The following is a 22,981-nucleotide window of genomic DNA, read 5'->3' on the forward strand; positions in this document are numbered from 1 at the left end:
AAAATTACGTCGTCGTAGAAAAAGTATTGTATGCAACGTTGTATAACTAGGTCAAAAAATGCTCGTGGCGTCTCTTATTGCGATGTTCGCCAGGCTCACATCGCAACTCACGCCACTCGCATTTTTTGACCCTTCTTATACAACTGTTGCATAAAATACTATAATAATATAGAATTTGTTCTATATGTTGGGCCCAGTGGCGGGTCGATACTGGGTTGGTTTGTACTAAAACAAGGCAAGAATAAAAGACAGAACCAAAAGATATTCAAATTTCATTTTTATAACCTTTACCTGCTTCACAATTTTGTGCCTTATATCTCTTATTTTGTATATAATTTTATTAGATGGTCGTTTAAGTAGTTTAGCCCTACAAAAATCTAGAATACTATGGTGCTACGTCGACGTTATACAATGTTATTCGTTTCTGAGTCCCGGGTGTCAACTAGCGGCTGTAAACTGGACAGTTTTAGGAGTAAAGCTTTGTATGGTGAACGGAGCAACACATCAGTGCCGCTTCAGGCAACCAACTTAATTTGACAGGACTAAAAGTAGCTCTATCTCTTTCTTGCACTTATTGTAAGTGAAGGACGGAACTAGTTTAAGAGCTGTCAGACTAAAATTAGGTTAAGTTTGTGTCCGTTACAATGGGCACCAGTATGTGTGATTTTTTTTGTGGAATATATCTGTCTCACTTTTATACTCGGATCCTTCCCGTGCTTCGCTCCGATCACAAACAAAGCCTCTTCATGTATACGTATAACGATGTTCCCTACACTATGTTGACTATGGTACAACAAACTATTTTTTTTCTCGCTCTGTTACGTATAGCTAGCCATCTCTTTCTAGCACCAGGTAATTTGTGATTTACTATTTCGCTCTCTTGTCTCCTCAATCGACGCAAAAAGGGGCTTTTTAGATTTCTAAAACTCAAAACTCAACAAGAGAGCGAAGTTTTCAGCACTTTTCCTCACAAGAGAGCAAAAATCGGTTTTACAGCGAGGTTTTACGCACAACAGCTCCACTTTTTGCATCGAACTGTGAGACTGGATCGTCATACAGTGAAAACTACGTAAGCGCCTTTTTGAAAAATCCGAATATGATGTTTGGTAACAAAACCTACCTCGTAATAGACAAGCTAGTTTTAATACAGACAAAAAATTGGGGTTTTGTTTTTTTTTTATTTATTATTAGGTACTTAGACTACTCTCTATACTCTCTCTCGCTCTCTCTCTCTCTCTCTACTCTTTCTATTTCTCTTTTGTTTTGCATTTTCCTGTTTGTACAATAAAGTATTTGTTATGTTATGTTAAACTATAAAACACTATTTGTATGCCTACAGACAGGCTAAATGCAGAGACCGAATAATTGTATGCAACATGTAAAATTGTATGTACTTTTTGTACACCTGTGTTCACAAATAAAGAATTTGATTTAGTTTGAAATCGAGGTTCTGTTAGAGAAAATCACGTCGGACTGTCATTTTTCACAAACGCAAATGGGTCGTTCTTTTTTATCGACAATGATCTGTCCTTTGTTGCGATAAATTATGTATTTCAGAATGTTATTTAATCTTTCCACTGTCCAAAAATATAGTTAATCTGAAAATACTAGCAAAATACTAATCGGTTCCTCGATTAGTGGTTAACGTAGTTTCACAAAATTCTGTGAGAGTGGAAAATCGAAATGCTGTCTCCGGTGAGAAGGGCCATTCTGTCACAATATTTTGTGGAATGCCCCTGCAAAGAAATTATGTTACCAAGATAAAGAGAAACACCAAATAGTCCTCTACAGACACATCTTTATAAAAAATAAAAAAGATGTTATGTGTTGTGTGTGTGATGTTTTAAAATATTTATTGTCGTTATAATTTTAAAGATGTTAAATCCGATATATCGATAAAATGTCTTTTTATTGTCGATAAAAAGAAGAACGACTCATTTACATGGTTTTCACTATAAGGTGACGATATAGAAAACTTGTTTACAGTGGTACCATGAATGTTAGTGTAGAGGCATCGCTGCGTGGTGTGTTGTGGGCCCTTAGCTGCAGCAGGAGGCGGGGTTGGGGTCCTTGCCGGAGCGCTTCGTGATGTTGAGGCGCGTGAACTCCTCGGCCACAGTCGGGTGGATGCCCACCGTGTTGCTCAGCTGCTCCATTGTGATGCCGCATCTGGGGGACAACGTATTAATCTTAAGTCTTTTTTTTTTCTTTGGCGTGAGTGTTGATGTTTATGATCGTCACTCATTGGGTGCCTCATGACGGGTACAGGCGTCGTGGTAGACCTTGCGTCGACTTGGACGCGTACCGGAGGGACTGGCCGGAGTACGCATAGGACCGCGAAAATGGAAAGTGGAAAGGGTGGCCTTTGCCCAGCAGTGGTATCTTGTATGCTAGATTAGATTAGTGAGTTTATGTATGTATGTAAAACTTTATTTTTATATAGACAGCCTCTGTCATCCAGTGGTAGAGCGTTGGGTTCATGATCCGGAAGTCCCGAGTTCGAAGCATTTTTGTATCAAGCACTGTATCTGCGGTAGTGGTAAATCAATGTATGAATGTGTACGGGACACGTCCGAACATAACTTTATGCTGAAGCGGCAACCTACATTTAGGTGCCGCGCCATATTGTAAATTAGCTTTAATTACTGTGCACGTTAAGCCGTTGGTCCCGGCTGCATTAACACTCGGTAATAACCATCAATCCGCACTGGGCCCGCGTGATGGTTTAAGGCCCGATCTCCCTATCCATCCATAGGGAAGGCCCGTGCCCAAGCAGTGGGGACGTTAATGGGCTGATGATGATGAGTGTGTAATAAAACTTCATGACGAACTTCAACTTAACCAACTTATATGTGGCCTACTGTGGCTCATAGAGAATGTGATACTAACTTGATGGCAGCAGCGAAGCCCTGTATGACTTCTCCGGCCACGGGCCCCACAAAGTGCAGCCCCAGTATGCGCTGCGGCGCGTCCCGGAGCGCCACGGCCTTCAGGTAGCAGTTGCGGATGTTGCGCTGCGGGATGAAGAACTCCGTCGGCTTGTAGTACGCGTGGTACACCTCGATGTTCTCAGTGCCGAACCTGGAACCAAATCAGTTATTATTTTATGAAAAAAATGAAAAATGTTTATTTTCTTTTACAATAAAGCCTTAACTACTGGTGGATTGGGGTCTCCATTTAAGCGACATAGCCTGTGTTTGGAGGTCCCGCTCTTCCATTATTACAAATAAATTGTATGTAAATAAAGCAGTGTGGTAGGTTTAAAAAAAGACAAGTACTACGGCATGCAGATAGAATATATATCAGCACACCCAAATGTTATGAATGTTATGAAAAATGTTATGAAATAACAGTCTTACTTGCAAAACAATGGTGCCAATTCCTATAGACACCATCTAATTTTATTGTAAGTTATACCTGTCATTTTCTTATCCGCCGAAAAGGAACGGGACGGGTAATCGACAGCCATAAAAATTATGGAACACACGTCAATTTTAAGCACAAATCCATTGTTATATCGTCCCAAACTAATCCTTTTCCGTGTCCTTTCCATTAATTTTATATCCATGTTTCCCTAACTTTGGTGATTGGCTAAATGCGAAGGCGAAGCCATTCAAGAAAAAAAACCCATATACAAATTTTACATTAGCCAATAACCCGACAAGTTGACAGCACACGTCAAACGGTTTGCATACCAGCAAGATACGCACGCGTCCATGCATTAATTTACTCATTCTTCTTCAAATTAACAGCTGTCAATCACGCGTCCCTTTCTTTTTCGGCGGATGATAAAATTACAGGTATAACTTTAATTAAAATTAGGAGGCATTGAAAAGCAACTTTACAACACCACTTACTGATGTAAGTACGTAGTCGTCACGTGAGTCATGTCAGGGGTTGGTAATCCATCTCACAACCCACACGATAGAAGATTATAAATAGTACGTCAATCACATACGTATATGTTTAACCTATTTACCCAGTTAGGGGAAAGGTATACATACCATCTTCTTCTATCGTGTGGGTTGTGGTGTGGTGAATTACCAACCTCATCAACCCTGGTGTCAGGGTTACTATTGAGCCGCCAAAGGTCCCTGACATGGCTCATGTAACGACTACTTACTTACATCAGTAAGTATTAACCGGGGAGTAAAGGTACACCATAAATACTATAACAATCAGGTATGTCGTCACTCGTCACTGAAGTGAATTGAAGTGTCGTTATCAGCAATATCCTGATAAAACCACTCACACGTGGCGATACCGAGAGCCATGCTTCTACGGTTGTTGGCTACGAGGTTTATGGTTATGACGTGTGTAATAGTACCCTTATTATGATACCACAAACATTATGCCTATTAAAAGATTACGTGTATGAGTTCGCAAAATTGAGCTCACATAATGATTCATGATATTGATACTATTTCTATGAATGCTATTAGATAAAACTCCCATCAATTTATTACTTTTTGCTGGGTTAGGAGTTCTACTTTCTTTTCTTCTGTAATATTGCAGTGTCCTTTGACTTACTTGGGAATCGAATAAAGAATAAAACTATGATAGAACGGTAACTCTCTTCCGGTTTCAAACTAGTCAAATCAGTTCCTTTTTTTCTAAACGTCAAAACACGAAATTACTTTGGAATTTGTATAAAAAGAATAAGGGAGAGCGGACATATTCTCTGTCTCGTTCGCACTTACGCGTAAGGCGGCACATGGTAAAAATGAGATGTTTGTATGGGACGTCCGGGGTGCTCGGACCTTCCGATGTTGGGGTTGTGGCATAGAAGGAGACATAACTGCGACTAATGGGGTTAACCCTTTCACGGACAGAGACCATGGGTCATTGATGGTTCATAATAGCCCATTAACGTCCCCACTGCTGGGGCACGGGCCTTCCCTACGGATGGATAGGGAGATCGGGCCTTAAACCATCACGCGGGCCCAGTGCGGATTGATTGTTATTAACGACTGCTAATGCAGCCGGGACCAACGGCTTAACGTGCCTTTGGTCGAGCACGGAGGAGCTCGAGATGAAAACTTTTTTTTTGTGGTTACCCATCCTATGACCGGCCTTTGCGAAAGTTGCTTAACTTCAACAATCGCAGCCCGAGCGCGTTTACCGCTGCGCCACCGAGCTCCTCATAATAGGTAGTATGAGAATATGACAACTTGGAATCGGAACGTCATTAGACGTTTTGTCCTTGAAAGTGTTAAAAGACGACTAAGGGTGTTAAGGGGGTCATTTCATCTAAAACAGCAATATTACTTTTTGACATTTGTTAGCATTGCGCACTTACTTTAATGTCAAATCGCAATATTGCTTTTTGAGACGAATTACTTCGATGTAGCCTTTTCAACTCCCCTGGTATCAACAACCTAACAGCACAATTGGCGGCCTTATTGCTGTACATCAGTTTCTTCCACGCGATCAGAGACAGGTATTTATTGATTGTAAGTTTTGAAGCGGGATGGTGCAACAAGGATTACATAAATTACTTACAAAAGCAACATTTATACAAGTAGAAGTAACACACGTAAACGTCGATTTTATGACTTTGGTTTGTTTTTCTTCTTTTTTTGTTTGTTAATGATTTTTGATCTTGGTTTTCTTTTTGTTTTGTTTTTTTTTTGTTCATTCTTTTCTGTGTATTGATTTACGTGCGGTTTCTGTCCTGTGTTGAATGTAATGTACAGTCATGAGCAATATAATGTACCCACTTTAGGACTCTGTCGTACTAACATATTTGACATTGACTGAGACTTACAGTTCAATTTGTCAAAAAAGTTAATGTGACATGGTACCAAAGTGTATACATATTAATGCTCGTGACCGTACCTATCTGTCTGTGTCTGTGGTGTCCGGAAGTAATAAATGTTTCTTTCTTTCTTTCAAAATATATGAGTGTGTGCGTTAGGCAGCGAATGCCCCGTATACGTGCAGAATGTAGTGTCCCGCTAGGTACGCACCTCTGCACGGCGGTCTCCTCGCTGAGGCCGACGCAGCCGTACTCGAGCGGCGTGAACACGGTGGTGGCCACGTTGTCGTAGTCCATCTGCTGCTGGCCGCCGGCGAACATGCGGCGCGCCAGCAGGCGGCCGGCGTGGATGGCCACGGGCGTCAGCTCGGGCCGGCCCTCCAGCACGTCGCCCACCGCGTACACGTGCGGCACGTTCGACTGCTCCGTCGCCGCCACCAGCTTGCCCGACTCCGACAAACACTGCAAAATAAAAAAAAATCGATTAAAAAAATCAAAAAATATTTTTGTAGCTATGATCATTATCCCGTTTTTCACAGGGTCCGCTAACCTAACCTGAAGATTTGACAGGTCCGGTTTCTTACACAAACGACTGCCTGTCTGACCTTCCAACCGACGAAGGGAAAACCAGCCCAATACAGGTTAGGTCACACACCTCCGAAAATGCATTTCTCGGGAATGTAGGTTTCCTCACGATGTTTTTTTTTCGTTGAGCACGTGATAATGATTTACGATCCAAACGTGAATTCGAAAACGAATTCGACAATCATTGGTTTAGGCCTGTGCTGGATTCGAACCTGCGACCTCAAAGTGAGAGGCAAGCGTTCTACCAACTGGGCTACCACGGCTTTGTATTGATATTATGCGAAATGACGTCACACTCACGCTAACGCCGGCGAGGTCGAGCCGCAGTTGCTTGGTGAGCGCGTACCGGCCCGTCGCCATTAGCACCGTGTCGAATACATCCTCGTGTCTGCAAGGAAACAATACAAGTTGTATTATGTCTGCATGTTAACATTGGTGCTAATTCCTGTAAATACCATCTAATTTTATTTTAAGTTATATCTGTCATTTTCTTATCCGCCGAAAAGGAAAGGGACGGGTAATCGACAAGCATAAAATTTATGGAACACACGTCAATTTTAAGCACAAATCTAAACCAACCGTCTAAAAATTTTACATCCGTCAATAACCCGACACAGTTAAGTAGACAGCACGTCAAACGGATTGCATACCAGCGACGTACCTTTTGATTCACCCGGGTTATTCATTCATTTACTCATTCTTCCTAAAATTAAGAGCTGTGAATCATCCGTCCCTTTCCTTTTCGACGGATATGAAAATGACGGATATAACTTAAAATAAAATTAGGCGGTGTCTGCAGGAATCGGGGCCATTAACATAACATAAGTTCACGACTATATCCAAAAGGGGAAGTAAGATGTAAATCCATCGCAAGATTAACTAAGTACCCACGTCTCACCGAGCTAGGTGGTGAGCCGTATCGCCTTCTGTAATGGTCGAGGCAACTGAAAAATTAAGTTCTGTGGAATAAAGTATATTTGATTTAAGTTGAATATTTTTCAAATCAATTGATGAATGTGGAGGAAGCAAGAGAAGTGTGTCAGGATCGAAGCAAATGGAATTCTATAGTCTCTGCTTACCCCGGTGGGAAATAGGCGTGAGTTTATGTATGTATGTATGTATTTTTCAAATCAAATCAAAAACTTTTTGACTACGTGTAATGCAATAACTATGATCCAAACATGAATATAAACTTATAAAGTCGAATTCAATGGTTTGGACCTCCAGTCGAGAAGTATTGTTTTCTCCAAAAAAAAACAATCGTAAATGAAAATCACACCAAAAATCCTAGAAATTCCTTCATAGCAATAAGACAGCCGATTGTACATTTGCTGTCATTTTGTAATTGTCATTTATGTCGTGTTTACGTGCACTTCGCAGGGTGCGCAATGACACCGCCATCTAACGGTTACTACCAAAGAAGTGACTTTCGCTAGCAAAATGTGAGAGTTTGTATGTCGAAAGTTCAATTTTTTTATTTGTGGATCCCCCATCGACTTCGCCCCCGCCGAATAGTGTTTTTGAATTTGAAAATCGAAATAAAGGAATGCTATACTAACTGCTTCTGCGTCTCGTTGTTGAACCAGCGCGCCTTCAGCTGTCCGGACTCTAGCTTCTCGACGGAGAGCGGCACACACTTGTACTCGAAGTGGACCCCCTTCTGTTCCATCTCGTTGGTGACCATGCGCGCCATCTGTTGGTCGAAGCCGCGCAGGGGCACGGAGCGCACCAGCACCGTCACAGGGTAGCCCAGCGAGTTGAGGAACCCGGCGCATTCTAGACCGATGTCTGGTTGGGGGTTAAGGGAATTGATTGCTTCAGTTTATTCGAGGGTTGTGACAAAAGTTGGGCTTCGTACACACACAAACTTACATCCGTAATTCCTAACGGTGTATTATAACGGATGGTATTTTTTGACGTAACTCTTTCACTGTAGCTTATTTGCGCTTAAGGAGCATCACGGTTATAAGTAAAGACGATTTCTGATTTTCACGATTTTTTTAATATTGCACTCTTTGATTATCATCATCATCAGCCCATTAACGTCCCCACTGCTGGGGCACGGGCCTTCCCTATGAATGGATAGGGAGATCGGGCCTTAAACCATCACACGGGCCCAGTGCGGATAGATGGTTATTAACGACTGCTAATGCAGCCGGGACCAACGGCTTAACGTGCCTTCCGAAGCACGGAGGAGCTCGAGATGAAAACTTTTTTTTTTGTGGTCACCCATCCTATGACCGGCCTTTGCGAAAGTTGCGTTACTTCAACAATCGCAGACCGAGCGCGTTAACCGCTGCGCCACCGAGCTCCTCACTCTTTGATTATAGATACATCATATTGTATGGTTTACTATAACATTCTTGACGCGAGTATTCTGTACGGCGGTTCTTGATCGACTGTCTCTTGTTACTGCGCACGCAGCCATCAGTCTTCTATATTCAAACTTGACTCGCGCTGATAGCCAGTTTTCTGCATATTGGGACGCAGGCACTCGAAGGAGTCCTGATCCAACAGTGACTTGCCGCATATAGCATGGACAAATCGGGAGGGCTGAGGGTTCTCACCCGTTACAAAAACTAACACAACAGGCCTGAGGCTGCTCGGGTCAAGGCGTCGTCTGAGAGGATTACATTTGAAAGAATTAATCACAGTTTTACATACTAGTGGAGTATGCTCCATTCCCCCTCCGGTTGATTTAGGGGAAGACGGAAAGGCTGAACATCAGATAGTCCGAAAGTAAGATAATCCGTGCTTCGGAAGGCACGTTAAGCCGTTGGTTCCGGTTACTACTTACTGATGTAAGTGAGTAAGCGTTACATGAGCCATGTCAGGGGCCTTTGGCGGCTCAATAATAAACCTGACACCAGGGTTGATGAGGCTGGTATTCCACCTCACAACCACACGATAAGAAGATCAAAGGATACATCCAGCGCCAACAACAAGCGTCTTGCCCGGCGGGTGGCTGAGACTGAAGATGTCATCGCTGCTGATGCAGTATTCGACCGCGCCGGGGATGTCGGGGTAGTGCGGCCGCCCGCCCACCGCGATCACTACGTTCTTGGCTGTGAGCTCCTTGGTAGAGCCGTTCTTGAGGGTTGCTACTATTGTGTGAGGGTCCTGACGAGAAATACATAAAATATAAAACTCAATATCGCACTTGACTTAACCGGCTCCGTGGTCCAATGGTTTAGCGCTGGACTCACAATCCGGAGATAAAAATGTCTGGTATTGAATGTGTTCCTCTAGTTATTAAATAACTTGTAATGTACCCTCATTGATTTAAAAGATGTGTTGCTGTTGCAGTTTCTTGTCATTTCTTCTCCTCAGCCATAACACCTTGCGAAATGACGTAAATTCAAAAATGTTACATTGACCTTCAACAAGTTTATCCATGATAATTACGTTGAATAAATGATTCTGATTCTGGAGGTTCCGGGTTCGAATCCCGGTTTATAAGCAGAATTTACCTTTGATAGTTTTAAGACAGTAATGAAAAAGAAACTTGGTAAAAAAAGTTAAAGTGATTGTCTAGAAGATACGAATGTATGGGATTAGCTGTCTGCTGTCTGATATTAGGCAGCCAAATTACTAAATTGTATAAATATTAAAAGAATGTAGGGCCCTGTGCCGAGGTTTTCTTGCAGCTTCTTTTCCCCGGCTATACAGGTTGCGAGAAGCTGCATTAGTTAGCATTAGGCAGGTGAGACGTTCGTTATGTAAAAAAATTACGATTCAAAGTGTAACTGTAACATGTTACGTACAGAATAAAGATATTTATAAAAAATGAATTTGAATATGTTATGTTATATTTCTCAATCGTTATCGGACAGTAAATGTAATGCGCAGGATACTATCAGACATCATTTAGACATCTATTTAATAATCTTATCTCTGCTTCAAACATACCGTAGGTAATATAAATCCTCATATTATCGTCACCTTATGGTGAAAACCATGCATGCGCCTTTTAGGAAAATCTCATTCTAAAGTGATTTTATTCATCAAAAAAAATTGAGATTACAATATTTTATTTTAATTCAAAGCTCCCGGGTGAGCACAACCACCAGAAAGGCGCGAACGGTCAAAATATAACACAAGTAGTATGAAGTTTATACATATGACTTGTTTAAGTTATTTAAATGAATAGACATTGGCCAATAAGTAGCGAAACACGCCTTTCGGTACCTTAAACTCGCCGAGTCCGTTGATGTAGTCGATCTTCTTGTCGCGCAGGTCAACCCTGGTGACCCAGTTGACGGACTTGATGTGGTTCTGCACCGACTCCGTAAGCGTGCTCCAGTTGATCTTCACCTTGTCCACCGCTGGAATCTCCCAGCCGTACGAGGTCGCTTCCTAAAATCACATTCATACACATCTATTGGCGCCGATTCTGTCAGACAAACTTAATTTTAAATTCGTTTGTCAATTCGAAAACTATCCCTGTCTCTTTCTTGCACTTATCGTTAGAGAAAGATAGATCTAGTTTTAGAACTGTCAAATTAAATTGAAATTAAGTGTCTGTCAAAAACGGTAATGTATTTATCGCAAAATTAAGCATTTGCTTCTTACGTACCAATATTTCATCAATCCAGTCCATAAGTCTGCTTAGACTGACGGGAGACTGATGGTGTAACCCACTGATTGACGGACTGATGAAAATAATCATCGCACAACAGAGATAATAAGGTCGGCTTTTCTTTGCATGATAACAACAGTTTGTCACGATCACGACATGATTATGATCAGTCCGTCAATCTGGACTGATGAAATACTGACCGTGTAAACCTGCTCTAGGAAAACTAGATATCGTGATATCAATACTAATTTATGAGTTAATGGGTCATGAAAATTTACTACACTTCAATGTACAAAATCAAAAGGAAACATGTCTTTGTATAGGTACTATTCGTTTATAACACGCTAGAGCGTATAATAAACTAAGGAAGGACTAATGAGTTTCTACTGTTCTAAACTATTTTATATCATAGTTCGAAATTTGAAATTCCAGCAAAGGAACGTACAGTCCTGAGCAATATCATGTACCCACTTTGGAACCCTGTTGCACTATCATATTTGACATTTAATGAGACTTACGGTTTAATTTGTCAAAAAACTTAATGTGACATGGTTTCAAAGTGTATACATATTAGTACTCGTGACTGAACCTATTGTAGTCTATTTTATATCAACTTATTCATATAGCTTCACAAAAATACAAAGTTATTTATGCAAATTGAGGAAAAACAGAATCTCTTCCTGGTTCTTGGATTATAATTTGCCACCTTGGCGTGTTCACAAACTAACAAATTATTAACATTTTTGAATCTAAAATACAAACTTATAAAACAGAAGGTACCAAATACTTTTTTGAAGTCAGTGAAAATTAATATAATACATAGCCTGAGTTTTTACTAAAATTCAATTAATTGTGAGATGTGCACTGGAAGGGTGATGCATCCCCTAGCCCTCTAGTAAGGGTGCATCGCATAAGCCCCGCCTCCCCAGACTACCCCAACGCGAACGTACCTAACGCATCCATAAAAGACGTGTCTGTGTTTTTTTCACAATCATTTAAATTCACACAAATATTATAAATGAATAAGTAACTTCACGCTTAAACCGCTGAACCGATTTAGATGGAATTGGCTCGGAAATCGCCCCCTAAAAATGCTTTTTTACCAGAGCTGTGCGAATAAAATGTGTCGTACGAGGATGTGTAGCTATGCTGTGGAAATGTGTAGGGTGTCCACCGGAGCTGTGCGAGGTAAATTTCTCGTACGATGAAGTGTAGCGGAGCTGTCAAAATGCGCAAATGTGCGGTGCGAGGATGCGTTGCGAAGCTGTGAAATGTGTGAGCGGGAGGTGGGGTGGGGAGGGGGGGGGGGTGTATGTAGTGTAGCATATTCCTCGTAGCACATTTATCGCTTGTTTTGTGTGTAGAATGACCTCACTTCGATGACCTCACCCTTTTCCACCAGAAAGAGAAAATGAAGTGATTCTATTGGTGGATTTTTGGCACACCGCTTAGCTACCTCGCACATTTCTGGTGAAAAAGCAGCCTAAGGGGCTGAAGGGGATTCGGATTCTCCCCTATGGCACACCCTGGACACTTCATACGTTACCTATCGTACACAAAGTTTGTCTTCTCTTTTGCGATGTTATTGTCTATTATTAAAAGGTTAGGATAACCGGTGGGAACATATACCTATAAGATAATCCGTGCTTCGGAAGGCACGTTAAGGCCGTTGGTCCCGGTTACTTCTTACTGGTGTAAGTAAGTAGTCGTTACATGAGCCATGTCAGGGGCCTTTGGCAATAGTAACCTTGACACCAGGGTTGATGAGGTAGTACTCCACCTCACAACCCACACAATAGAAGAAGAGATTAAAAGGTCAATGACAAAAGACTAGTTGAAAGATACATAGCTCGGTGCTTTGGAATGACGCACTTTAAACAGACATTGGTGCTAATTCCTGTAAATACCATCTAATTTTATTTTAAGTTATATCTGTCATTTTCTTATCCACCGAAAAGGAAAGGGACGGGTAATCGACAAGCATAAAAATGGAACACACGTCAATTTTAAGCACAAATCTAAACAAACCGTCTAAAAATTTTACATCAGTCAATAACCCGACACAGTTAAGTAGACAGCACGTCAAACGGATTGCATACCAGCGACGTACCTTTTTGATTCGCCCGGGTTATTCATTCATTTACTCATTCTTCCTAAAATTAAGAGCTGTGAATCATCAGTCCCTTTCCTTTTCGACGGATATGAAAATGACGGATATAACTTAAAATAAAATTAGGCGGTGTCTGCAGGAATCGGGGCCATTGTCATATGATAAGGCCCTCGTGCAATTATATTATGCCTAGCTCACAGAACTAGTACACATAAACGGGGTGGGCCAACTTGCACCCAGTTGTCGCTCATGACTGTACCTCTGATTACCCTAACAATTATACTAGCTTATGTTATGTGTAGTAAGTAGCAATTTAAGATAAGGTACATTTATTAAACTTTATACTGACAATACGAAACGAAACTGGATTGCGAAAGCGGTATATAAAGCGAAGGTTGATGGTAGGGCTGGCCTAGAAGGACGTATATTGACCAAATTGGAGATGTCCTTAGAAAAGGTTTAGTACGATCTACTCTGAACCGGCGTGTGTGTATGAAACGATTGATGAATTTGGAGGAAGCAAATGGAATTCCATAGTCTCTGCTTACCCCGGTGGGAAATTGGCGTGAGTTTATGTATGTTATGTACGTATGCTGACAATCTGGTTTTATAAGCATAAACTATTGACAAGATCCAATGATCAATTTTCATGTAGTTTTTCCTTGAAATTATGGTTAGTCATCGACACTAGCTATAAATACCAATAGGGAACGATCGAATCATAGAATATGATATATACATATAGAGCGACATTTACTTGCATTACAAAAAGGAGATTAGGCTAGTTTCCAACTAGTCAAATCAGTTACTTTTTACGTCAAAACACGAAACTACTATGGAATTTGTATGAAAAAGCAACCTGTGACGTCATAGAAAAACGTGACAAAATGTCGCACTTATTACAATGATACAATACAATAAAAAAACGTTTTATTTCACATATAAACACAACACTAAAAACTATTACAAAAATGACAAGAGAAGCACAATCGGCAGTCATATTATGGCATTCATAATAGAAAAAAGAAAACTTTTTTGTCACCTTTAGATCTGTCGTTATTTAGTAATCAGAATTTCATAATTTATCAATTAATTTATTTTATTATTTTTTTTTGAATTTTTTTATTTTATTTCTTTTTTGAAATTTTTTTTTGTTGAATTTTTTTATTTATCTTTGACCTAGGAAACTACCCAATTTTTCTTCCTCAAAGAAGATTAATCTGCTCTATTGGGCAAAAGAAATGAGATGTTTTCATTTCTCGTGACTTATATCGTAGTTTTACGGGTTCGAATCCCGGTTCGTGTTCTTAACCCCAAAATTCTACTTTGTGAGTTTGAATTCATATTTGGAGCTCGCCCCCTATTACATGGAATTTAAACGTAGCTAGCGAAGAGTGGTCAGCCTACCCCTTCCGGGATACAGGCGCGCTGTTATGTATACTAGCTACTTTTACGCTAACATTCATCGCATACATATTCTACTGGCATTATCGGAAGTACGAACGATTGATGAAGCAAAATGTGGAAGAAGCAAGAGAAGTGTGTCAGGATCGAAGCAAATGGAATTCCAGTCTCTGGAATTCCATTTGCTTGGAAAATAGGCGTGAGTTTATGTATGTATCGGTAGTATTCTGTCGGTCAAACGCAGGCGTCATATCGCTGTAATCTATAGATCGGACGGTTGCGTAACATAAGGTAAAACACATCAAATTGGCTGGACGATTAAGTTGAACACGCGCTACAGTAGCCTCAGGCCATTAGCACTTTAGTCAGCATCAAACGAACAAATGTCATTTACTTATTTAGATATCTATCTACTACTCACATAAACACATAAGCTCACGACCATATCCCCCAATGCGGTAGTCAGAGGTGCATCCATCGCAAGATAACTAAGTATCCACACCTCACAGAGCATTCTATTAGACCAACGTGATAGGTGGTGAGCCGTAATGTATAATGGTCGAGCCATCTGTGTTAGCGAAAACTGCACTTGAGATAAATTATTAACTCATTGGTGCCAATCCGGTACCGGGTTTCGAACTGGCTTTCCCCGTTTGAGAAGCAAGCTGGTGAACCACAGGATCACAGTAACTTCTACCTACTACCGTCATCTCGCGTGACACACCCTACGTTTTTAGCATCAATTCACAAATTTTATACTTTGAGGTCGCGGGTTCGAATCCAGCACAGGCCTAAACCAATGATTGTCGAATTTGTTTTCGTTTTCATGTTTGGATCATAAATAACCATCACTTGATCAGCGGTGAAGGAAAACATCGTGAGGAAATCCACATTCCCGAGAAATGCATTTTCGGAAGTATTTGACCTAACCTGTATTGGGCCGATTTTCCCGTCGCGGGTTGGAAGGTCAGACAGTCAGTCGCTTCTGTAAAAAACCGGACCTGTCAAATCTAAGGTTAAGCAAGCGGACTCTGTCAAAAACGGGATAATACTAGGTAGATGATGATGACTCTTACAAGCCACAGAAGACCGCAATTTTGAGTCAACTTACGTGTCAGTATTTAAACTAATAAATAAAAAAGTTTATTTAGGTAAAACCTAGGACACACATATACATTTACAACATTAAAATACTAATCTTTCATTGATTATTATTAGAAAGCTTTTTTTCCTAAAAATAAAAATGAAAGATTAGCCTACCTTGATTCTAAAAGACTACCAGAACTATTAAAGTGCTGATACTTCTTTACAGAAATTAAGTTTAGAATAATTTTAAAACAACCATTGTGGTTCGTCTCCTTGACCTCCAATTAAGTCACAGTTTAGCTTGCTTAACTATTCTGACGTCGATTACGGTTATACTGCTACTTTTATTCAGAAATAACGTTTTCATTATCTTTTTAAAGAACTACACGTACTGATAAATATTTTATGTACCTACCTAGTATAAACGCAAAGCACTAATGTAAAATTACACCAAACATGCCAGTCAGACACTATAAACTAACGCTAACTTATAGGTACGTATATGTAAAGTAACAAAGACAATGGTGCTAATTCCTGTAAATACCATCTAATTTTATTTTAAGTTATATCTGTCATTTTCTTATCCGCCGAAAAGGAAAGGGACGGGTAATCGACAAGGATAAAATTTATGGAACACACGTGAATTTTAAGCACAAATCTGAAACAACCGTCTAAGAATTTTACATTGGCCAAAACAGCACACGTCAAACGGTTTGCATACCATCGAGATACCTTTTTGAATCATCCGTCCCTTTCCTTTTCGACGGATAAGAAAATGACAGGTATAACTTATAGTAAAATTAGGAAGTGTCTGCAGGAATCGGGGATACTGTAGTAAAATGCTGAAATATGTTTGCCGTTATCCCACCGTCCCTCTTCCGTCACAGGACCACACGAGCCGGCAAACGATGCCACCGCTTTACCGTGGAAGAAATTCTATCGCGCACAAAAAAATCGGCAACTCCTATCTCTGCCGCACCATTAAAAAGTGAAACGGGTTGCCGGCTCAAGAGTTCCCTCCTTCTTACAACGTGGGATCCTTTAAGCGAAGCGTAAAGAAGCACCTAGTACGCCAGTATGGTAGTCGCAACTGATTCGAATCTGAACCTCATTCTTCATTGCGTTGCTTTTCAGCTGCTACTGCAGTTAGGGCTTCTCTATGTTTACCATCAGGCATAGCTGAGCCAACATACTTGGTACATTTAAAAAATATTATGTATAATATCCAACGTGCCCACACACAACCTGCGGCCGCGCAGCCACCCGCTGCTGGCCATGTCGCCGGCACGCACTGAGGCGCGCACACACTCATGCCGTGCACATGCTTAGTGCACTCCTTGCATCAGCACCAGAGTGTAATCTGTTCGTGAGTGAGTGCAAGTATGTGTGTCGCGAGTGTCTGAGGTTCTGCGAGCGTGAAATTTAAATATGTTCTTATATTGTTTACACCTAAGTTTCATATGTTTAATTATATTGGTAATATTGAAAGTTTCACGGCGCATTGGCGATTTTGCACTGTAAAGTCATGAAATGTAAATAAATAAATAAATAAAAATAAATATCCATTCATAAAATAATAGTGATAAGAAATCAATGGCTACGCTAAGTCGTCGATAGCACCGTCACGGTAATTAAGTACCTAGTGCTCAGGCGAGGCGACCTTTACTGCACGGGCACGATACTCGGTATCTATATCTACAGTCTGATACTGTAAATGTATTTCGATTATATCGTACCACTTAAGGAGGGTTTTACACCGGTAGCATACAATAAAGAATAATACTTACTACTAAGACACCAGAGTTGATAACAACCCACACGAAATAATATAAAGCATAGTTAAACATACTTTTAAACATAAAAAAAAATACATTCGACATTTAAATTTGTTTGCCAGATAAAGAGAAAATAATATACGAGTTTAATAACCAGCATCTTTTTCAAGTATATCGCCATGTGAATCATTATTTGCATTGTTGTGAAATGAAACAAGCATCTCAGGCTAAGACAATGGTCATGTACACCACACAATCATAATATAACTGTCTACTTCCCAGATGAACAGGTCATAATTGGAGGTATCATGATAAGTCACGCGTGTAGCAGCGACAAATGATCTAATTACTTTTTAAATGTTATACGTATACACACTAAAAAGTGTATTTATTTCGAAAAATCATTAATTTTTTTATCATCTAGCTATTGCCAATTAGAAATAACTAGCGACCCGCCCCGGCTTCGCTCGGGTGCAAAAACAATTAAATTATTTACGACATCACATTAAAAACGTCAAAAATAACAGTATTTCCCCACTATTTAATGGATGTTATTACATATAAACCTTCCTCTTGAATTTATCTATTAAAAAAACCGCATCAAAAATAAAATGTTTTGTCACCTTTAGATCTGTCTTTATTAAGTGATCAGAATTTCATAATTTATCTTTGACCTAGGAAACTACCCAATCGGGGTAGTCAGTAGTGCATCCATCGCAAGATAAACTAAGTACCTACCTGCACCTCACCAAGTCATATTTTTATATATCTCTAATAACATTGTTAGCAACATCCAACAAATTATATTAATATAACGTGGTCAACTCAAAGTCGCTGTATTCTTTACTATCTGCTACTCTACACACCAAACACATCACATCAACATCTGTGTGCAACAAACATATATACTTAATAACTTACAACATAATCTTTTTAAGAGTTTCTTCTATGTATATCTGAATAAATTCTTGGAATAATTGAACCACAATTGGACTGTTAATAGACTACTTATTTAACTTTTAAATTATTAGAAATTATTTTTAATTATTTATTAGAAATACCTACCTAATAAAATGAAAATTAATTCTGGTGGTCAATGAGTATTGTATGGACATAACATCTAACTTATCAGTGTCTAATTTGCACTTGGTCAGTCTTTTATAGTTGTTTGTTATCATATCACTAATTCGAGCATGAAGTGCTTATCACAATAATGTAAATTACAAGTCTACATTGACTACATCACATCACCTCTGTATAAATCTTCATTATCAATTACATAAGTCTATGGTGTCGATTTTGGCAGACACCAACTTAAGTTAATTTACATTTGACATTTCTAAGGCTGCATTTCCATTGACGCGGAACTGTACGGAGATGTGCAGGAATCGACCAATCACCGTGAGGGAGAGAGTGACAGAGGCGTCTTAGTTTTTCACTCTCTCGAACGCTGTGATTGGTCAAATCCGCGCATCTCCGCTCTTTTCCGCCCATCTCCGCGTCGATGGAAACCCGGCCTAAAGCTTGCTGTCTCTTTCTTGTACTTGTTGTAAGTAAAGGACGGCACCATTTTTAACAGACTTCAAAGAAATCCTCCTATGATGTTAAAAAAATTGGTTCTCAATTCTGCTGATTTATTTAGGTTTGTTATTTGAGCTGTCAAAGTAAATTACTTCAATGTTTGTCTGCCAGAAACATCATCGTAATAACTAGAGGCATATTACTAAGTAAAAAAGGAGTAAAGGAAAGGAAGTGCTACCATTAAGGATAATCCAAGGAGTAGGTTCAGGAAGCAGGAAGGAGATCAGGATGGAAGCGCCACTTACCATTCCCTACAATCAAGAGAAAGAACCTTATAAACTTTGTACATTGTGAAGCTATAAGAATAAATTATAATAATTATAATTTATATACTTTTAGATATACATACTTATATTTTTTTGATAATTCTCATTTAAATATGGTAATGAATCATCATTTCAAAATAATATTGAGAAGTAATTAACAGCACTTACATGAATAGCTTCCCCAAGTAAAGCGGCCTGGTGCATCAGCTTCTTGGGTATGCATCCCACATTAACGCAGGTGCCACCAAGCCCCCATTTGGAGCCCTGAGGAGAGGGTGTCACATAGTCCAGCACTGCCACTTTTGCTCCATTGTTCACTGCCTCCTTGGCACAAGCGAGCCCCCCGGAGCCACCACCAATGACAGCCAGGTCATAGTCGAATGTTCCATCTACAAGGTGCATGTGCAATGAGTTTGATGGACACAATAGTACGAGGATTGTGAGGGGACAGAACAATAAGACAGATGATCAACAACACAATGCCCAAATTTGCATGACTCAATTACCTTGCATAGTCTCTATGGGGGCAACTGACTTGTTCCTACGGCTACAACATGTCCAACCTCCTGATGAGACCAGCAAGCAAATAACATTTATAACATCAACTAACAACTTACAACATATAACTGTTCAGTCAGAAGGTAAGAGACAAATCTTATTGAATTTTTTAAATTCGATAATGAACTAGAATAGTAATACAACAGTAAAATATTTCAAAATATGTGGTGCAATCTACATGAAAATACCTACAACAGATATTTTTCACTAGGCATGAATTAAGATCAGAAGACTAGACAGAAAGGTCACTACTATGGGAAAGAGACTAATTAGCCGTAAACCAAGTAAAAGGCGGTCAGACAAGTAGGTTGCTCAAGTGATTTTAGGTTATAAGATGATTTGCTCCTCAAGGCTAAGACTAACACAATTACGAGCTACTTACTTTTAGAGTATGTACGTCGAGCTATCAATAATGTACTAACCGCCTGTTTAGGCGGATTTGTAATAAAATTTATCCTTACAAAATTACGGATGATTGTCATTTTTGACGTTAATGCTAGGAGGACAGAGACAAAACTTCACACATATTTCAAGCAATAAAAAGGTAGTAAAAGATAACTTGCAATCTAAATCATTTTTAGAAAAATTGTGAACGACAGAACAAGCGCAATGAAGACGGTTTTGATTACGGGGGCTAACAGGGGCCTAGGGCTCGGGATGGTGAAATATCTCACTAAACAGAAGAAGGCAGAGAATATATTCGCCACTTGCCGGAACTCTTCGGAGGTTAGTATCAATTTTACTGACTTACCTATAGGTGCCATGGTTCCAGAATTATCTTAACTTTTCACTGAATTGATTACTATAACACTTTTACAAGATTCTAATAGCGGACGACACAAAACAACGAGCAAAACCTCACGGCCGAATAACAGCAATCAGACACAAAATGCTTTTTGTAGGAAACTGCGATGTGGGACAGAGATAGCACATTCGACTATGGCCGCTTGATGGCCGCCGACTGACAGATGACGTCATCGACCTTGAAAATCAACCGCGCTGCATGACGTAGAACTTTTTTGATGAGCTCACAACTTATTAAATCAAATTGATTTCCATATTGAAGTAAATTCTAAACTCAGTTTTCCAACAGCAATTTGTTTAAAATATTATGCCATAGCTGTATTTTAAAAATATGGAACATAGTTGAAACGGAAGTATATATCATGGGCGGATAAAAAAACCGCGGTAAAATACTTTTGAATAATTAAATTAAAACTTCGTTAATTGTATAACATGCACCTAAGAATTATAATACAGTTTTTTGCTATTTATTCTTTGCAGGAACTCACAAAACTGTCGCAAGAATATGAAAACCTACATATTTTGAATTTGGGTAATATTTTCTTTATTCTTTAAAATTATTTTTATTTTAAATATTGAAACTGATACCAAAGAAGATTAACTATGTACCTAATTTACATTTATTTTTGTAGATGTAACAAACATAGCAGCATTTAACGACGTTGCGTCGCAGATTTCCAAACTGGTTGGAGCCCAAGGGTTGAATTTGTTGATCAACAATGCGGGAGTTACCACTAAATTCACTAAACTGGCTCTGGTCAAACCGGAGCAGTTGTTGGACAATTTGACCGTCAACACGGTCGCTCCCATCATGCTTACAAAGGTCTAACATCACTTAGAAAATATACCTACCTATTTTTTTAGTTTTTTAAATATGATTCTTTAATTATTATGAATTATTTAAACAAAATTAGATCACCTACATATCGTATTGCCATAATAGTTTTGTTCCCCAGACCCTATTGCCACTCCTGAAGCAAGCGGCTGAAGCGAACAGCGACAAACCAATGGGGACCCAAAGAGCTGCCGTTATCAACATGAGCTCCGTCCTCGGCTCCATTGCACAAAATGACCAGGGTGGATTTTATCCGTATCGGTGTTCTAAGGTTCGACATACATTTTTTATCCATAATTATTCCGTGGTGGTCATTGAGCCGGATTAAAAAGTAAAATAATGTGTTGGCAGACAGAATCAGCCAATGTTGTCAATGTAAAAACAAAATAGTAAATTATCCAATATTATAATGGTTTTACTAAATAGTACGTTACTTTTAGGCAGCCTTGAATGCAGCCACCAAGTCAATGAGTATAGATCTGAAGAAAGACCACATTCTCGTTGCGTCTATGCACCCTGGCTGGGTGAAAACAGATATGGGCGGGAAGAACGCGCCTCTCGATGTCGATACCAGCATCCAGGGCATCTTCGAAACAGTTTCCAAACTTAGCGAGGGTGATAGCGGGAAATTCCTGCAATACGACGGCACCGAGTTGCCATGGTAAAAAATAAAGTGTGCCTGTAGAAACTGACAGCATAATTTTTACTTTACATTTTTTAAAATGTGTTTTTGTAATTCGAATAAATTTAATTTATCGTAGTTATTTATACTAGTTTTATTTTAGCAGTGGGTTTTTTTCTTTACGATTAGGCGTGGTTTGGTTGAAAAAAAAATATTCTTATTAATTAAAATGTTTTAGATACTTTAGATACTTGTGTTTAAATTCATACTTGCCTTCCCACTCTGCTTTTGTAGAGGACTTCTTTGCCGTGACGCAGGGATCTACTGCAATTAACTTCCGTCCTCCTTTACCTGCATGCGAATACAACTATTTAAAACCCATTTTTGATATGTCTAGAGACGGATGGATACGTTCCATGGCTGGGGATAAAACATCGGCCAACTTAAACGAAAACGGTAGGTACCAAAATAAAGTCCGCGCCACAAATAAAGTCCACGGATTTTAATGGAATAAGACCAGGCGGTCTTACCTGATATTAACCGAATTACGAGTGCGATAGTATAAAATGTACTTAAAAAGTGATCTATGAACAGAAAGATGCTCAATAGGTTACGTCACGTCAAGCAACCTCTGCTCACCTCGATAGGGACGGGTGTTCTCTGTCTCAGTAAACTTTCATCAAAAATAAATAGTCGCACTTTAATAATATTACGAAGTATTTATTTACAACGGAGGGTCGCCATCGTTTATCCTGTCTGCTCAGTCGGCACGAGAGTAATGACCTAAATTGATTTGAATTGAATTCGCAGTTGAATGGGTCTGTTGAGTTGAGCCAGACGACTTGCAAAGAATTGCAACCATCTATTTAAAGATTCAAATCGTTCGTCTTGTTGTAAAATGCCTGGTAACTATATCCATTCCGTCTTTGATAGCGTTGCATTCATTTATACATAGGCGCTTTCACTAACAAGAAAATCGATACGAAATAAAATTGCACCACTGCCTTTGAAAAAGATA

General features: G+C 39.6%; 2 protein-coding genes across 3 annotated transcripts; one reads left to right on the plus strand and one right to left on the minus strand.

Annotated features, from left to right (window-relative positions):
* Positions 1-330: 330 nt before the first annotated feature.
* Positions 331-20,649, minus strand: LOC126367329 (thioredoxin reductase 1, mitochondrial). 2 transcript variants are annotated; one of them, XM_050010810.1, is made up of 9 exons: positions 20,454-20,649; positions 19,313-19,533; positions 10,532-10,699; positions 9,271-9,463; positions 7,903-8,131; positions 6,644-6,731; positions 5,970-6,220; positions 2,890-3,081; positions 331-2,169 (listed from the first exon to the last, which is right to left on the minus strand). In XM_050010810.1, exons 1-9 carry the CDS (start codon positions 20,464-20,466, stop codon positions 2,040-2,042), a joined length of 1,485 nt encoding a protein of 494 aa, XP_049866767.1. In that variant the 5' UTR covers positions 20,467-20,649; the 3' UTR covers positions 331-2,039. The 2 variants fall into 2 exon arrangements, with proteins under 2 accessions (XP_049866767.1, XP_049866766.1); XM_050010809.1 differs by lacking the exon at positions 20,454-20,649 and adding an exon at positions 20,085-20,213.
* On the plus strand, positions 20,296-22,105 carry LOC126367373 (C-factor). Its single transcript, XM_050010876.1, has 5 exons — positions 20,296-20,428; positions 20,987-21,038; positions 21,139-21,329; positions 21,463-21,612; positions 21,782-22,105. Exons 1-5 carry the CDS (start codon positions 20,312-20,314, stop codon positions 22,004-22,006), a joined length of 735 nt encoding a protein of 244 aa, XP_049866833.1. The 5' UTR covers positions 20,296-20,311; the 3' UTR covers positions 22,007-22,105.
* Positions 22,106-22,981: the final 876 nt, after the last annotated feature.

Source organism: Pectinophora gossypiella, chromosome 6 (assembly GCF_024362695.1).
Source record: "Pectinophora gossypiella chromosome 6, ilPecGoss1.1, whole genome shotgun sequence".
Lineage (NCBI taxonomy): Eukaryota > Metazoa > Arthropoda > Insecta > Lepidoptera > Gelechiidae > Pectinophora > Pectinophora gossypiella.

Bases quoted from the DNA above. Each gene is read 5' to 3' on its own strand.
- LOC126367329 (XM_050010809.1), bottom strand. From the start codon at position 20,184: ATGACAATCATCCGTAATTTTGTAAGGATAAATTTTATTACAAATCCG. The intron at 8,132-9,270 runs GTATCCTTTGAT...ACCCCCAACCAG, and splicing joins GCTTGTTGTTGGCGCTGGAT to ACATCGGTCTAGAATGCGCC. The intron at 6,732-7,902 runs GTTAGTATAGCA...GTTTCCTTGCAG, and splicing joins AACAACGAGACGCAGAAGCA to ACACGAGGATGTATTCGACA.
- LOC126367373 (XM_050010876.1), top strand. From the start codon at position 20,312: ATGAAGACGGTTTTGATTACGGGGGCTAACAGGGGCCTAGGGCTCGGG. The intron at 20,429-20,986 runs GTTAGTATCAAT...TATTCTTTGCAG, and splicing joins CTTGCCGGAACTCTTCGGAG to GAACTCACAAAACTGTCGCA. The intron at 21,330-21,462 runs GTCTAACATCAC...TTTGTTCCCCAG, and splicing joins CTCCCATCATGCTTACAAAG to ACCCTATTGCCACTCCTGAA.